The sequence below is a fragment of the Emys orbicularis genome, chromosome 2, assembly GCF_028017835.1.
Source record: "Emys orbicularis isolate rEmyOrb1 chromosome 2, rEmyOrb1.hap1, whole genome shotgun sequence".
NCBI classification, from domain to species: domain Eukaryota; kingdom Metazoa; phylum Chordata; order Testudines; family Emydidae; genus Emys; species Emys orbicularis.
Genome location: NC_088684.1, coordinates 142829881 through 142848349, shown reverse-complemented (window position 1 = coordinate 142848349; position 18469 = coordinate 142829881). Strand labels below are relative to the sequence as shown.

Sequence of the window (18469 nt, the reverse complement as noted above, 5' to 3'; positions counted from 1 at the left end):
GCCCTGTGTGACCTTGGGAAAATGACTTAGCCTGTCTCTGCCTCTGTTATCTGTCAATTGTATAGAATATTTACCTACCTCACGGGGGTATCCTGAGGCTTAATGCTAAATAATAAATTGTTGCACTTCTGGCACCTTCCACCAGAGGATCTCAAAACATTTCACATCAAGTAGAAGAGATGCATGAACCAGACTCCGGCGAGGAAGGGAAGTATGGTGCCCATTTTACAAGATGTGGAAATTGAGGCATGCTGCTCCTAGATCACACAGTCGAACAGATACAGAACGGAACCATGGTCTCCCGACGTCCAGTCCTGGGATCTACCCACAAAAGCAACCTGCCTCATTTTTAATTAATCATTGTGAAGGAGGAAAGGTGCTGTAAAACTGCAAATCGTTATTTTTATTAGGAGTTTTTACAGATTGCACTTAAAAAAGCACTCAGAGACTGTAAGCTCTTTGGGGCAGGGACCCTCTGTTCTTTAGCACAAGGGGGCCCTGATCCTTGAGAAGGGTGGACAGGTGCTACTGCAATACAAATAAATAACAATACTATATAAATAACGTGCTCCACAACAGCATCTGCCACTTCTGAGAGAAGAGATTCCTATAGGTGGGGCAACTTCAGGCTATCAGGAACTCAGCTGGCCCCAGCATGGTCATTAAGCAGCTCAATGAGCTTGGCTGGGCCCAATAAACCCTCCTTAAGTGACTGTGGTCCTGACCATTGGCTTGTCTCCGACCACACTTCTAATTCTGCTCCGACCACTAGACTGCATCGCCTACGCCCCGGTGTGTTACACAGGCCTTCGTTGGTGGGATTAACAAGTTATCCACCTTGAAGAGCTCAGCAGTACTCATTGGTCAACCATCTGGGGTAGGAGCAGCTCCCCCCACACACACACATCGTGGGTCGGCTACAAAAAGAAAAGCAATTGCACAGAGAGCAATCTCTGGGCAGCTGTGGAGAGGAGAAGCAGCCCCACAAACCAAAGATGACACCCTCCTCCGAGATGCATACTCAGAGATTAAACAGGATGACAGTGAAATGCTACCTCAGTGAAGTAGGTGAGTATGACAGGTGAGGACACTCCCCACGTGATTCCAAGCCTTTTTAAGACCGTAGACAACCTTCCTGTCAGATTTGGAGTTGAAAGCCTTTCAAAGGACAAACCAACCTGTCATGAAAACGCACAATTCATACACTTTGCTTTACCCCCTTTTTGTTGTTGTTGTTTGACAGGCTGCACCGTGCCCTCCTCACCTTTTTAATTATCATGTTTGTCACATAGAATCAGCTGGGGACGAGGAGATGACAGGTTTAATGATCTTTCTAAGCTATAAACACAAGTTTCCATTTGCAGTGGACATGTTTATTTTCGGAGGCATCATGCTTCTGGGCTCAGGATCTGCATGACAAGCCAGTTGTAATTGATACATCAGACAGTCCTTTATAAAGGAGAGTTTAGCATTCCGGCTTTCTGATTTTTTTTTTCTATTTGCGAAGCAGCTTTTTAACTTAATTATTCCCAAATGAATAATGTGTGGGTGGGAAAGGTTCTGGGTGAACGCCCTTTATTACATAGCTACTAAAGAGCATTTTACAGCATATTCGTTTGTTTTTATAGCGGCAGCTTAAGCTTGAGCTTCCATGGTTTGTCTTCCCCTTTGACAGTAATGAAATCTTTCCTTTCCCCATTAGCCAACTAACAGAAATCATAGTTATGTATAGAATTAACTAGGTGGCAGGGCAAGGTGCCGCATGACAAATTTCATTCTAATGTGGCAAGGATGGCTCAGTGGTCTAATAATCAGACTTGAAAGTTGCTAGAGGTAAAGGTTCAAATTTGGCCCTTGGCCTTTCTGAATTTGATAAGTTGCGCTCCATTCAATTTACTCATTATAGACGAGACCTTAAAAGTCCCAAGGCCTTCTCCGCTCTGTGCAGACCTTACAAATCTGAGGATGCTTATAATAAGAGTGGGGGTCGTGCTCTGGCAGCATTGTTAACAAATGTTATGCTCCTCCCATGGCTGAGGCAGGGACGAGGTCTCTCTCTTTGTTTGGACAGCAGCTGGCACAATGAGGTCCTGATCTTCCTGGAGTTGCTGAGAGTGACCCGAATATTAAGCATATAACAAGAATAATAAATTACAGTGATTGTGTGGGGAACCAAGTGACTGCTGCATGCCCCTCTCCAGAGATGGATGCCCTGCATTTTAGTGGAGACATGATGTCCTTAGGAATGAAAGGTGCTAAAAAAAAAAAAAAAAAAAAAAATCAGCTATTTATCTGTCTTGTGGTAATGACTATTAGCCCCAGTCATGGATCCCACTGTGCTAGGTGCTGTACAGACATTACAGCAAGACAGTCACTGCCCCAAAAACTGACACCACGAGGAATTTCTGTCCATCGCTCAGGCTGCTGGAAAGCGGACTGCTATTCTCTGATAGAAGGTTTTTTTTTTTTTTTTTTTTTTTTTAAACGAAACCCATCACAAAAATAGCTTAGTTATAAAAATACAGAGAAAATACCCCCAATTAAGCCTTCCTCGGCTCATCAGCTATTAGAAAGAAGGTACATTTATTAATTTGTTTGGTTCTGATGCAGCAGAGGATTGGATTTATAGCAGATGAGAAAACTCGGAGAGACACCTCTCTCATTTTTAGGCACCCTAGTGACTGATTAGACACACGACAAATCAATAGGAAAATGAACAGCAACTCATGAAGTAGGACATTGACCAAATAACCCTGCAGCACAAATAAGATATACTGCACTCTCCCCAACACCACCTCTCAAAGCAGTATTCCTTCCTCAGACTCCTCTTAAGAGGAAAAGCTTTGCAGTGTGCCCAAATCATCCAGTCCTGCATATAGCTCCCAAAGTAGCATATGCCTTTAGAATGGATGGACCATGAAGGAGGAGCCAGCAAGCAGAGAACTACATTGCAAATGAAAGGAGTATGTTACCTCTTTTTCAAGGGTCTTGTATCCACACAGAGTGTTGATGACTTCTCCAGGGACCTATTAACAGAAACATTGTTTCAGGCTTAGAGCAGAGTTTTGAGGAAACGCAAAAAAATCCTGAAACATATAAAAGCTGCTACCACCGCCTCTGGAGCTTGGGTCTCAGACCTTTCATCACAAACACAGGACAGGTAGTTAACAAGCCTCTGACTTTGACATCAGTGGGGACTTTTTCCAACACAACACAAAAGCTATAGACTAAGCAATATACTCCCAGAGCTTTCTAACTGATGCCTGAGAATCAGTAATATGCATGGAGTTTTTCCCACAGCAGCAGTGAGGTCTTTCCCATCCAGCCATCTTAGCCAATTTCACGCTGGCTAATGCAGAGCTGCTACCTACAATGTGATGTCCAGTGCTTTGCTGAGTCCAGTTTGCAATGATTCAGGGAGGGGCTCCTACCGATTCATTTGGGAGTTTATACAGCTTCCTATTAGGAAAATGTTCTTTATTTTCTCTTTGTTTAATTTTATTCCATTATTCCTAGTTATATGGCCTATTACACCACCTTCAATAACATCTCTCCCCTTGGGGTGATCTAGGTGCTTCAGGAATCAGGGCCTATACCATCATTGGAGAACTTTATAACATTAGAACACAAACTCTCATTCTCTATGGTCCATGGGACTTTTCCACGAGAGGTTTAGAAACTGGCTTGGGAATTACAAAGGAGCAGGTTTCCTGTGAGTGGCCCACCATTTCCATCCCAGTACTGTCAGAGAGCAGACTTTCTGTTTTTTGGTCATTTTGATTCTTGATAAAACCCGGAAAGGCAGAGACACCTGAGAATTGTCAGGGAAGTTAGCAGAAGGCCTGCTGACAAGAAGGAACTCACCACGCCTCAGGATCAGGCCTATAATGCATGTTCACTTATTTTGTGGATCAAACAGAAGCTTTCTTATTTCGAGGCTAGGCGTATATTTCAAAAAGGTGCGTTGTGTCCATACAATGGCCACATTGAAAGCATAATAATTTTAGCAATGAGATGATTTTGGCAACCAGTAAAAGCTGCTGGACAACAAAACAAACTTGCCATGTTTTAGAGACGCAGAGATGAAAAGGAGAAATGTGCACATTTTGGAGCAAAATTGTGCTTTTCTGTAAAACGAGGTATAAAAGAAACGGTAGAACAGGCTGCAGCCATTAAGCCCCAGTCTGTTCCTTCTATAATTGGTGAGGAAATTATTCTAACATTTCTTTACCACAAATAGTCATTTCGACAATATGTTACTGCTCAGGGCTATTGTAAAACACGCCTTTTCAAATTTCCAGTTATGCACTGCTAATCTGCCTGTCTGTGGCAAACAGAACAGAGTTAAAAAGGCTGATATAGCTCCATTGCTCAGGAATGCGTATGTGCATTATACAGGGCGCACGGGTGAAATCCGGGCTGCACTGAAGTCAATGGGAAAGCTCCCATTGACGTCAGTGGGATCAGGATTTCATCCTTTGGGTCTGCTTCTCATTTGCACCATTCGGCCAGTGCAGTGGGGCCTTTGAACGAGGGCAAATGTAATTCACACCTGTATTAAGGCCCCATGATGTTGCCAGAATGGTATAAAGGGGACTTTTGTGTCACTGAGAACCAGCCCTTTAAGGGCGAGTCTACACTTACACTGCGTCGGCCCAGCTGCACCGATGGGTGAACCACTGTAGCGCTTTAATGAAGAGAGCTCTCCGGATGGTGTAGATAAGCTCCCTCCCCGAGAGGCAGTAGCTATGCTGATGGGGTCGACATGGCAGCATCAACACAGGGGGGTAGGTTGGTATAATTACGTCATGCAGGGATGAGTTTTTCACACCCCTGAGTACATAGTTATACCAGGCCTGAATCTTGCTTTACTTACAGTTCTGGAGCCTTGCTATTTCACCTGTCCTGCATGAAAGCAGGGTTTTGGTTTTTGTTAAACCTGTTATTCAATGGATTGCACCCTGCATAGCAATAAAACTGTCATAGGACACATCTCCAGGACTGTACCAGGTACACAGGGCCCAGGGACCTCCCATGCTGAGCCAATGACCTGTTATGACCCTCCTGAAGTGCTGATGCTTCCACGTAGAATGGTGTCTAAAAATGCAGCTGTGGTCTAATGCCCCCTCAAGTACTTTTTGCTGTGGAATGCAACATTGAAGCCATTAAACCAACTGTCCTCTGCACAGGACTAGTTTGCCTGAAGGGAAACATGATTTGTAATGAGCTTAAGGTTTGCAAATCTTTATGTTTAATTCATACTAACCAACACATGTTTCCCCTCCAAGTTCAATTTTAGTGCCACCACAGCATGGCCAGGCCCTGGGGGACAATGATACTTACCCACTTTTGTTAAGCACTTTGAGATCTATGGCTGACAAGTGCTGAGTATTAGGGGAGGGGAGAACGTCTCATTGCGAGCAGAAGGCAGGACTGTAGAGCAGCGAAGACGCTAGCTCACCACGCAGGTTCACAGAGCTGAGAATAGAATTGCCAAGTCGATATCACGGCTCCATAGTCTTAGAGAACCCCCCACTCCCGCCAGAAGGGAGTATTAGGATGAAACTAGAGCTGGATGGGAAACAATTTTCCTACCCTGTGAACATTTTCTAAATATTTCCCATTCCAGATCAGAAAATTGAGGTTTTCTGAGGTTTTTCACAGAACGGAAGGCTGTGGGGTGGCAAATGGAGAGAAACACACATCCCCCTCCCCAGAATTGCTAGTAGCTCAGTGGTTAGGGCATTCCTGTGGGATATGGGACACCTGGCTTCAAATTCCTGCTCTGCCTGATTCAGAGCAGATACTTGAACCTGGGTCTCCCACTTCCCCAGTGAGCATGCTAACCACTGGGCTCTACATACAGATACGTGTTTTGACTAGCAATTTCACCGTGGACCCGAGAAACCTTTCCCGGTGAGAGTCTCGTCAGAACTGGGGTAGTTTTTTGTGAAAAGTTTCAGTTTTGACAAATCAACGTTTTCTGATTAAAAACTTTTGTTGAAAAATTTCCCAACCAGCTCTAGGTAAAACTCTATGTGGTGAACCTTGTAGTGGTTTTTCCCAAGTATTCTCTTCCCATGGGTTCTACCCAGAAGGGTTGCATTAGGACCCAATAACATCAACATCCATGAAGTCTTTTGAGCTGTCTTTGCAAGAGACAGTGTTTCATGCACTTCTGGAAAAGTCCTACAGAATTTAATCACAGAGAAACTTTCTACAGGTTCTGCATCTTATAGAATTTAAATAGAAAAGCATAGCCTTGTAAACTTTTTGGGGCTTGGGCTTGTATTTCTAGGTGTTTGTACTGTGTCCAACTATTTTGGGGTGTGAATAAAGTATATCTATAATGATGTTGCTATGGAATCCCATGGGTTGAGCCAAAAATCTATTGCATGGGTAACTTTCGCACTCAAATAGAATATTTTCTATGCAAACCTGTTGAATTTCAATAAAAATCCTACTGGCATAATCCCTATTAAATTCTATAGGATTTGTCCATAAGGGTTCTGTCATTGATTAATTTTTTTAAATGTATTTGTCTGGCACTTTCTCCTAATCCAGCTATTTCCAACTTTGCATTAAATGACTCAGGGTTCTTTTATCATCTCAATTTCCTGCCCCGGTGCCCACACAGCCATCAGCTTCAGTAATGACATCATGACACCTGCTCCCAGCTGCATCAGATATTTCTGGTACACCGATCCCATTCTGGTCTATTTAGCTTTTAAATATGTCTGTTCTAGCTTTTGGATTTCATCTGTGCCAATCTCTTCTCTCTTTCTATTAACAGATATTTTAATTTCCTTGAACAGAAAGACCTTGATAGATAAGTTGTGGGAGAAACATGGGTTTTCAAATAACATTTATATTCACTGTATTATTGGCCCATTATCAGCGATATTAATTTTAACATGCAAGGTGGCCAATAGCAGCTTGCAAATAGCCTTTCTAAATGCTGACAAATTCTACAAGTGCTTGTATACTAATGCTAGAAGGCTAAATACTATGATGGGTGAACCTGAGTGCTGGTTTTAAATGGGGATATTGATATAGTAGACATCACAGAAACTTGGTGGAATGATGCTAGTCAATGGGACACAGTAATACCTGGGTACAAAATATACAGTAATTACAGAGTAGGTCATGCTTGTGGGGGAGTATCATTATATGTGAAAGAAAGCATAGAGTCAAATATAGTAAAAATTTTAAATGAATCAAACTGAACCACAGAATCTCTATGGATAAAAATTCCATGCTTTAATAATAAGAGGATAGCAGTAGGAATATACTACCAACCACCTGACCAGACTGCAAAATGCTCAGGGAGATTAGAGAGGCTATCAAACCAGAAAACTCAATAATAATGGGGGATTTCAACTATCCTCATATTGGCTGGGTATCTGTCACTTCAGAATGGGATGCAGAGATAAAATTTCCTGACACCATTAATGACCTCTTCTTGGAACAACTAATCCTGGAAACCACAAGGGGAGAGGCAATTCTTGAGTTAGACCTAAGTGGAGCAAAGGATCTGGTCCAAGAGGTGGATGTAGCAGAATCGCTCGATAATAGTGACCATAAGGTAATTAAATTAACATCCTTGTAGGGGGGGAAATACCAAAGACACTCACCACAGTAGCATTTAACTTCAAAAAGGGGAAATACACAAAAATGAGGAATCTAGTTAAAGGGAAATTAAAAGGAATAGTCACAACAATAAGAACGAGGAGTACTTGTGGCACCTTAGAGGCTAACAAATTTATTTGGGCATAAGCTTTCGTGGGCTACAGCCCACTTCATCGGATGCATGCAGTGGAAAATACAATAGGTGTATATATGTATACACAGAACATGAAAAGATGAGGGTTGCCTAAAAGTGGCAATTCTTCAACAACAAAACTTCAAAAAACAGACTCCAACGAGAAACTGCAGAACTGGAATTAATTTGCAAACTGGGCACCATCAAATTAGGCCTGAATAAAGACTGGGAGTGGATGGGTCATTACACAAACTAAAAACTATTTTCCCATGCTAATTCTTCCCCCTACTGTTACTCACACCTTCTTGTCAATTGTTTGAAATGGGCCATCCTGATTACCTCTACAAAAGTGATTTTTCCTCCTTCTCATAATAGCCCACTTTAATTGATATGCCTCGTTAGAATTGGTAAGGTAACCCCAATCTTTTCATGTTCTCTGTATGTATGTGTATATCTATCTATCTATCTATCTATCTATATCTTCCTACTGTATTTTCCATTCCATGCATCTGATGAAGTGGGTTTTAGCCCACGAAAGCTTATGCCCAAATAAATGTGTTAGTCTCTAAGGTGCCACAAGTACTCCTCATTCTTTTTGCTGATACAGACTAACATGGCTACCACTCTGAAACCAGTCACAACATTGAAATGCCTGCAGGCTTAATGTAAACTATTTAAAAACACCATAATAGAGGCTCAAAGTAAACGTATTCCCCCAAATAAAAAAAAATTCATAAGAGGCCCAAAAAATGGCACCATGGCTAAACAGAGTACAGTAAAAGAGGCAGTTAGTTGCAAAAAGACATCCTTTAAAAATTGGAAGTCAGTCCTACCGAGGAAAATAGAAAGGAACATAAACTCTGGCAAGCCAAGTGCAAAAATATAATTAGGCAGGCCAAAACAGAATTTGAAGAGCAACTAGAAAAAGACACAAAAGCTAACAGCAAAACATCAGAAGTCACTAAGTAATAAGTCACTAGGACCAGATGGTATTCACCCCAGAGTTCTGAAGGAACTCAAATATGAAATTGTGGAACTACTAACTGCGGTACATAAACGATTGCTTAAATCAGCCTCTGTACCAGATGACTGGAGGGAAATTAATGCAATGCCGATTTTAAAAAAAGGCTCCAGAGGTGACCCTGGCAATTACAGGCTGGTAAGCCTAACTTCAGTACCAGATAAATTGCTTGAAACTATAATAAAGAACAGAATTATCAGACCCATAGATGAACACAATGCATTGGGGAAAAGTCAAAACAGCTTTTGTAAAGGGAAATTATACCTCATCAATCTATTAGAATTCTTTGAGGTTGTCAACAAGCATGTGGATATAGTGTACTTGGGAGTTTCAGAAAGCCTTGACAAAGGCTCCTAATCAAAGTAAGTAGTGATGGGATAAGAGAGAAGGTCCTCTCATGGATCAGAAACTTGATAAAAGATAGGAAACAAATGACAGGCATAAATGGTCAATTTTCACAATGGAGAGAGATAAATAACAGGGTCCCCCAAAGATCTGTACTGGGACCAATGCTACTGGGTAAACAGTGAGATGGCAAAATTTACAGATTATGCAAAATTACTCAAGATAGGTAAATCCAAAGCAGACTGCGAAGAGTTACAAAGGGATCTCACTAAACTGGGTGACTGGGCAACAAAATGGCAGAAGAAAGTCAATACTGATTAGTGTGAAGTCATGCATATTGGAAAACATAATCCCAACTATACATACAAAATGATGGGGTCTAAATTAGCTGTTTTCACTCAAGAAAGATCTTGGATTCAGCATGGATAGTTTTCTGAAAACATCCACTCAATGTGCAATGACAGTCAAAAAAGCTGACAGAATGCTAGAAACCACTAGGAAAGGAATAGATAATAAAACAGAAAATATCATAATGCCACTTTATAAATCCATAGTATGACCACATGTTGAATACTGTGTGCAGTTCTCATTGCCCCATATCAAAAAAGTTATATTGGATTTGGAAAAAATACAGAGAAGGGCAACAGAGCTAGGGGGAGAAGTAAATACGCTGGAGGGTAGGGATAGGGTCCAGAGTAACCTAGACAAATTAGAGGATTGGGCCAAAAGAAATCTGATGAGATTCAACAAGGAGAAGTGCAGAGTCCTGCACTTAGGAAGGAAGAATCCCATGCACTGCTACAGGGTGGGGACCGACTGGCTAAGCAGCAGTTCTGCAGAAAAGGACTTGGGGATTACAGTGGATGAGAAGCTGGATATGAGTCAGCAATGTATCCTTGTTGCCAAGAAGGCCAATGGCATATTGGGCTGTATTAGTAGGAGCATTGCCAGCAGATCGAGAGAAGTGATTATTCCCCTCTATTCAGCACTGGTGAGGCCACACCAGTCCAGTTTTGGACACCCCCCCCCGCCACTACAGAAGGGATGTGGACAAATTGGAGAGAGTGCAGAGGGCAACAAAAATGATCAGGGGGCTGGGGCACCTGACTTACGAGGAGAGGCTGAGGGGACTGGGGTTGTTTAGCCTGCAGAAGAGAAGAGTGAGGGGGGATCTGATAGCAGCCTTCAACTACCTGAAGGGGGGTTCCAAAGAGGATGGAGCTCGTCTGTTCTCAGTGGTAGCAGATGACAGAACAAGAAGCAACGGTCTCAAGTTGCAGTGGGGAAGGTCTAGGTTGGATATTAGGAAACACTATTTCACTAGGAGGGTGGTGAAGCACTGGAATGGGTTACCTAGGGAGGTGGTGGAATCTCCATCCTTAGAGGTTTTTAAGGCCCGTCTTGGCAAAGCCCTGGCTGGGATGATTTAGTTGGTGTTGGTCCTGCTTTGAGCGGGGGGTTGGACTAGATTATTTCCTGAGGTCCCTTCCAACCCTGAGATTCTATGATTCTATGAACAAAAATGCTTCTGTACAAGGAGAGATTAAAAAGACTGGGACTGTTCAGCTTAGAAGGATATGACAGAAGTCTGTAAAATTGTGAATGGGTGGAGAAAGTGGATAAGGAAGTGTTATTTACCCATTCACATATAAACACATGAACCAGGAGTCACCCGATGAAATTAATAGGCAGCAGGTTTAAAGCAAACAGAAGGAAGTACTTCACACAACGCACAGTCAACCTGTGGTTCTGATCACCAGGGGATGTTGTGAAGACCAAAAGTGTAACTGGGTTCAAAAAAGAATTAGATAAGTTCCTGGGGGATAGTTTCATCAATGGCTATTAGCCAAGATGGTCAGGGACAGAACCCCATGCTCTGGGTGTCCCTAAACCTCTGACTACCAGAAGCTGGGATGCATGACAGGGCAAAATGGATCACTTGATAAACTGCCCTGTTCTCAGGGCCGGCTCCAGGCACCAGCTTGGCAAGCAGGTGCTTGGGGCGGCCACTCCGGAGAGGGGCGGCATGTCCAGCTATTCGGCGGCAATTCGGAGGACGGTCCCTCACTCCCGCTCGGAGCGAAGGACCTCCCGCCGAATTGCCGCCGCAGATTGCGATCGCGACTTTTTTTTTTTTTTTTTTTTTGCGCCGCTTGGGGCGGCAAAAACCCTGGAGCCGGCCCTGCCTGTTCTGATCATTCCCTCTGAAGCACCTGGCACCAGCTGCTGTTAGAGGATACTGGGCTAGATGAACTATTGGTCTGACCCAGTCTGGTCATTCTTGTATTCTTGCCTAGATGCAGAGCAGAATTCACACTTACAGGCATAACAGATGGTAGAAAAGTTGAACTTGTTCCCACTGAAGGAATCTGAATTTCACTTTAAAATCCTCACCTTCCACCCACTGCCGATGTTTCAACAGCAATATTTCACAGTTTTGCTTTAAGATAAGTGCTGTGATTTCCAACCGGGCATACGGACAGGGGAACACAAGACGGGGAGAGTCAGGAGATCTGCATCCTATTCCCAACTCTGTCAGTCTAATTCTGTGACCTGGGGAAACTCACTTCTCTCTGTGTCTTTTTCACCATCTGCAAGATGGGGATGGATAACAGTACTTGTTACATGTAAGAAGCTTAATTCCTTAGTGCATGAACTATATTTATATGCAGAAGGCCAGCATGAGACCTATGCACCACTTAAATCCCTAATTGGTCTCAAATACTTAAGAGGCACATAGCCTTGTGGTAGCCCTCTGGAGTGTTTGCAAAGCACTTGGGCATAAGGCAATATAGAAGTGGAAAGTATTATAACTAATAGGAAAAGGAATAGTTAGTACACATTTTTTTGCTTTAGGTGTTGTGATAGAGATCTTATTCCAATTTCTCACAGCATTCCTTGTGAGATTTCTACATAAATGGTGACAGGTGGAGTTTCCCAGTAACCTTCTCTTCCTCACTTTCCTTTCTACAGAGAGAAATCAAGAGTTTTACTGTGTGCCCAGAAAATTTCACTCCATGGAAGAGAAGACAACTAGTGACAGCACCTCCAAGAAGCAAGCAGGTGGAAGCCTGACTTATGCCCATCTTTGTTGCTAGTTGTCTCTGATATTGGAATTAACTTATTTATAGCAGATTCATTTGAAAGAAGACATCAGATCTCTTGACAGTGAAAAAGTGGGGGCTTCTGAGAATTCTAGAGGTAAATTGCGATGACTGCCGGGATTAAGAGCAGGATGCAAAGTGCCTCCAGAAATCCTAAAGAAATGGGGAATAATTTCAAGTTGCCTGCAGCCATGCCATGTTGGGTTGTGATCTGAACCCTCACTAGCTAAGCTATACAAATTGAGAATGGGGTCAGAATGGAAACAATGCCACAGAATGGTGCTATGGGGTACTGCATTTCAAAAACGGAGCATTTGTTCTAAAATGAATCTAAGTATAAACGTAACAATACAAATTCAACGGCTCAAAGTTATTCTGACTCCTAATCAAGACCGTATGAATACTACTGCATGATGGATTCTTTCCATCTGTGGGCCTCATTCTACTATCTGTGATCAGTTTTTTTATGCCTTTCTGCAGATGATAGGCGTTTTGCCTGAGTAAGAGTGAAAACTGAGTACCCTTTACACTCGGGATATGGCTCAATTAAATTAAAGAAGTAAATGTGATATTTGGGAATGTAACTGATGCATGTGAGAAAGGTCTTGGATGCTGGCCACACTGTATATAGGGAGAAGAAAAGCTAGAAATATTCTCCCCTGCGGAATTTTAAATCACAAAGCCCTATGTATCCTCTTGGAGAGCGAAAACTCAAAAAGAATTTCCAGGTGCAAGTTAATTAGCAAAGGGCTCCTGAAAGATCGTTAATTAAATGGGATTACTGAGCCCTTAGAATCTCTCTCAGCCACAAGCCACTTGGTGTTTGAGGATGACCTTAGTGAGTGGGCCTATTTCCTGTATGGGCCTGGGGAGAAGACAGTTGCACTTGTTATTCTTTCCCTTTTTGTTTCTCAGTGAATTGCATGCTGGTGAAAGGTGCCAGATGGACAGGCCAGAATGTGTCCATAGGACAGACACAGCACAAGTTATGGCATTGCCCGACACATCCCTCCCCCACCAATGTATCTTATCCCTGACCAGGAGAGAAAAACTCCAGGGGCAATAGAGTTTAGTCTCCTTGCTCAATTCTTGACATCTCTGCTAAGATACACACAGAAGGCAACATTGTCCAGTGGACAGAGCAAGGGACACAGGGCCGGCTCCAGGGTTTTGGCTGCCCCAAGCAGCCAAAACCAAAAAAAAAAAAAAAAGCCGCGATCGCGATCTGCGGCGGCAGGTCCTTCACTCCCAGGCGGAGTGAGGGACCGTCCGCCGAATTGCCGCCGAATACCTGGACCTGCCGCCCCTCTCCGGAGCGGCCGCCCCAAGCACCTGCTTGAGAAGCTGGTGCCTGGAGCCGGCCCTGAAGGGACAGGGGATTCAGTTGCCACTGACCTATGTGTCCTTTGGCAAGTCGGATCCCCTCTCTGAGCATCTGTTCCCCTCCCATCCTCTGCCTGGTCTATTTAGATGGGCAGTCCCTATGTATGCACAGAGAGGCAGTCCCTATGTATGTACAGCACATAGTACAAAGGGGTTCCATTATTGGTTGGGGCCTCTAGCACCTGTAGTACAAATAATAAATATTGTTAGCAGCAATTGATAGGGGAGTTTGTGTGATGTGGGCACCTATGAATTAGGAAGCAGACTCAGATCTTCACCACATTTCACACAGTTACTGAAGCAGGCAAGCAGCTCTATGGAGCAGGGACTTTCTCTTTGTTCTGTGTTTGTACAGCACCTTGCACAGGGGGATCCTGGTCCATAACTAGGTACTATGATAATACAACAACAACAACAATAGAAGTTGGTCGAATAAAAAAAAACATGACCTCACCCACCTTGTCTCTGTAATTTTCCCAACAAGTTGGTCACTGCCAACAGGATGCCAAGATATGAAGATTTTAATTTTTTAAAAATTCAGAGCGGTGAGAGCAAGAGATTGGAAGTCACAATGACTTGGTTCTAGCCTGACCTCAGCCCTGGCTTGCCCAGGTTCACACAACTCACTTAAACTACTTGCTGCCTCAGTTTCCCTGTCTGGAAAAACAGACTGCAACATGGATACTTTCAGAGGGGTGCTAAGACTTGATTAGTGTTAGCAGTTTTCAGCCGCAAAGCTCAAAGTGCTTGTAACAAGGCAGTACCATTATCCCCGATTTTTTCCACTGGGAAAACTGATCCACAGGAGAGACCTGGGAGAGGTCATAGCAAGTCAGCGGCAGAGCTGGGAACAGACCCCATGAACATGGACTAAGTCCAATGTCCTTTTCACTCATCCACACACTATGAGATTCTAGGATGGAAATGCACAGCAATGGTATTCATGCTGAGAAAAGCTTTATCAACTTTGATAGGTGGACTGAAGGGGGACAGTTTTCCTTTACGAAGAAGGCTGGGGGAGGGATAGTTTTCCCGCTTGCAGTGTTATGCTCTGTTCTTCACAGAAAGCTGATTCCAATCATAATTACCGGAAAATAGAAAAGAAAATCAAATATTGATCTTTTATTTTCTTAATTGTGCACTTTCTCCTTCTCTTTTGCTAATGGCACCTGACAATTTAATGTAAAACACTTCAGCAAGGTCTCATCAAGGTAGCTGAGACCTATTAGCCCCCATCAGATTCATCCTTTTTCAGAGCAGAGGGCAGAATTTATTACTGCAGTGGATTGGCCTGAAGTGATTTAATACAAGCATTATCGTATGCAGTGTTGTTGTAGCTGCATTAGTCACAGGATGTTAGGGAGACAAGGAGGTGTGGTAAAAATCTTTTATCGGACCAAGACATTGGACCAGAAGTTGGTCCAATAAAAGATATTACCTCACCCACTGTGTCTTTTTAATACTAGCATGTCATTTTGGCAGAGGTCATCACACCCTGTGCAAATTCTAAAGACATGTCTTCCAACCTCGGCCTCTATCCCAGCAGACCTTAAAAAGCTTTGTGTCCACTTCCATCCACTGCCTTCTCTCCTACTTTCTTTCTTTCTTATAAATTTGTATTATGGTAGCACCTAGAGGCCCCAACCAAGACCAGGAACTCATTGTACTGGGCACTGTACATACACGAGACACAGAGGGGAAGTGACTCGCCCAAGTTCACACAGCACATCAGTGGCAGAGTTGGGAATAGAGCTCAGGACTCCTGATTCGCAGCCTGTATCCTGATCCATGCTTTTTCTTCTTCCTTGTTCCTTTGTTGCTAGGCAAGGCTGAGAGCTTCTTAACAGGAGTGGCTAACAGGGGAGTTTTGTGAGGGAGTGTGTGTGGGGGGGCTAGACACACTTAACATTCTTTAAACTTAAAGCCAAAACCACCCCCTGATAAAAACAAAACATCAACAAAGGAACGAGCTGCAGGCGTATAAAGAGAATGCAGGCAGACGTCCAGCAACAGAGTGGGGCTACCCAGTTTATTGCACCCAATGCAGCATGTATGATCACTTGTCCTATGGGCAGGGGATGTATGTGTGCGTCTGGTGCAAGGAGCTCCTGGCCCTCAGAGACCATGTACGGGCTTTGGAGACCAGAGTGGCTGAACTGGAGGAGCTAAGGGAGACAGAGAGGTACACAGATGAGACTTTCCGGGACACAGTAGAATGGTCCCACTCCTGGTCTGACAACCTCTGTGCTGTTGAGGAGGATGAAAGTCCCAGAGAAGGAGAACATCCAACTGGAGCAGAGGGGAAAGGTCCCATAGTTGGGACCCTCCTTCCAGATGATGTCATGGTATCCTCTCGCACTGAGGATACCTCTCTGGGGGAGGGAACTCCAGTTATTGGGAAGAGACAGGTAATAATTATGGGGGATTTGATTATTAGAAACATAGATAGCTGGGTTTGTGATGACTGGGAGAATCACATGGTGACTTGTCTGCCTGGTGCGAAGGTTGCAGATCTCTCGAGACATCTAGATAGACTTATGTGTACTGCTGGGGAGGAGAAATGGTTGTGGTACATGTAGGTACCAATGACATAGGGAAGGATAGGAGAGAAGTTGTGGAGGTCAAATTTAGGCTGCTAGGTAAGAGATTGAAGTCCAGGACCTCCATGGTAGCATTCTCTGAGATGCTTCCAGTTCCACGCGCAGGGCCAGTTAGACAGGCAGAACTGCAGGGTCTCAATGCGTGGATGAGACGATGGTGTAGGGAGGAGGGGTTTAGATTTATTAGGAACTGGGGAAACTTTGGGGAAAGGGGGAGCCTATACAGGAAGGATGGGCTCCACCTAAACCAAATTGAAACCAGATTGCTGGCACTTAAAATTAAAAAAGTAATAAAGCAGTTTTTAAACTAAGGGCTGGGGGAAAGCCGACAGGTGAAGAGGAGCATGTGGTTCGGACAGAGACATCCCTTAGGGGAGGATCTATTAATGGAGATTCTCTATGTCCTAATAAGCAGGAGAGGATGGAAGATGGTAAAATACAGGTTGGATCTGATGAGAAACAGTCAAATGAAAAAGAGTCCCATTCAATTATATCATGTAATGGCAGACAGCTAAAAAGTGACAAATTTTTAAAATGCTTACATACAAAAGCTAGAAGTCTAAATAGTAAGATGGGTGAACTAGACTGCCTCATATTAAATGTGGATATGGATAGAATAGGCATCACAGAAACTTGGTGGAATGAGGATAATCAACGGAACACAGTAATACCAGGGTACAAAATATAATCGGAAGGATAGAACAGGTCATGCTGGTGGGGGAGTGGCACTATATGTGAAAGAAAGCGTAGAATCAAATGAAGTAAAAATCTGAAATGAACCAAATTGTACCATAGAATCTCTACGGATAGTAATCCCATGCTTGAATAATAAGAATATAGCAGTAGAGATATATTACTGACCACCTGACCAGGATGGTGATAGTGACTGTGAAATGCTCAGGGAGATTAGAGAGGCTAAAAATAAAAAACTCAATAATAATGGGGGATTTCAACTATCCCCATACTGACTGGGTACACGTCACCTCAGGACGGGATGTAGAGATAAAGTTTCTTGACACCTTAAATGACTGCTTCTTGGAGCAGCTAGTCCTAGAACCTACAAGAGGAGAAGCAATTTTTGATTTAGTCCTAAGTGGAGCACAGGATCTGGTCCAAGAGGTGAATATAGCTGGACCGCTTGGTAGTAGTGACCAGAATATAATTAAATTTAACATCCCTGTGGCTAGGAAAACACCACAGCAGCCCAACACAGTAGCATTTAATTTCAGAAAGGGGGACTACACAAAAATGAGGACATTAGTGAAACAAAAATAAAAAGGTACAGCACCAAAAGTGAAATCCCTACAAGCTGCATGGAAACTTTTTAAAGACACTATAATAGAGGCTCAACTTAAATGTATACCCCTAATTAAAAAAACATAGTAAGAGAACCAAAAAAGTGCCACTGTAGCTACACAACAAAGTAAAAGAAGCAGTGAGAGACAAAAAGGCATCCTTTAAAAAGTGGAAGTTAAATCCTAGTGAGGAAAACAGAAAGGAGCATAAACTCTGGCAAATGAAATGTAAAAATATAATGAGGAAGGCCAAAAAAGAATGTGAAGAACAGCTAGCCAAAGACTCAAAGTAATAGCATTTTTTTTTTAAGTACATCAGAAGCTGGAAGCCTGCTAAACAACCAGTGGGGCCACTGGACGAAAGATGCTAAAGGAGCACTCAAGAATGATAAGGCCATTGCGGAGAAACTAAATTAATTCTTTGCATTGGTCTTCATGGCCAAGGATGTGAGTGAGATTCCCAAACCTGAGCCATTCTTTTTAGATGACAAATCTGAGGAACTGTCCCAGATTGAGGTGTCATTAGAGGAGGTTTTGGAACAAATTGATAAAGTAAACAGTAATAAGTCACCAGGACCAGATGGTATTCACCCGAGTTCTGAAGGAACTCAAATATGAAATTGCAGAACTACTAATTGTAGTTTGTAACCTATCATTTAAATCAGCTTCTGTACCAAATGACTGGAGGATAGCTAATGTGACGCCAATTTTTGAAAAGGGCTCCAGAGGTGACCCCGGAAATTACAGGCCGGTAAGCCTGACTTCAGTACTGGGCAAACTGGTTGTAACGATAGTAAAGAACAAAATTGTCAGACACACAGAGGAACATAATTTGTTGGGGAAGAGTCAACATGGTTTTTGTAAAGGGAAATCATGCCTCACCAATCTACTAGAATTCTTTGTGGGGGTCAACAAGCATGTGGACAAGGGGGATCCATTGGATATAGTGTACTTAGATT

The 18469-nt window shown here is 43.1% G+C and overlaps 1 protein-coding gene across 1 annotated transcript in view; it reads right to left on the bottom strand.

The window, feature by feature from the left end:
- The window catches only part of LOC135874779 (tetraspanin-15-like), a 198079-nt gene that overhangs the window by 41177 nt on the left and 138433 nt on the right, over positions 1-18469 (bottom strand). The window contains exon 6 of the mRNA XM_065399708.1: positions 2973-3026. Coding sequence (XP_065255780.1) covers positions 2973-3026 — 54 coding nt within the window. The remainder of the gene's footprint in view (positions 1-2972; positions 3027-18469) is intronic.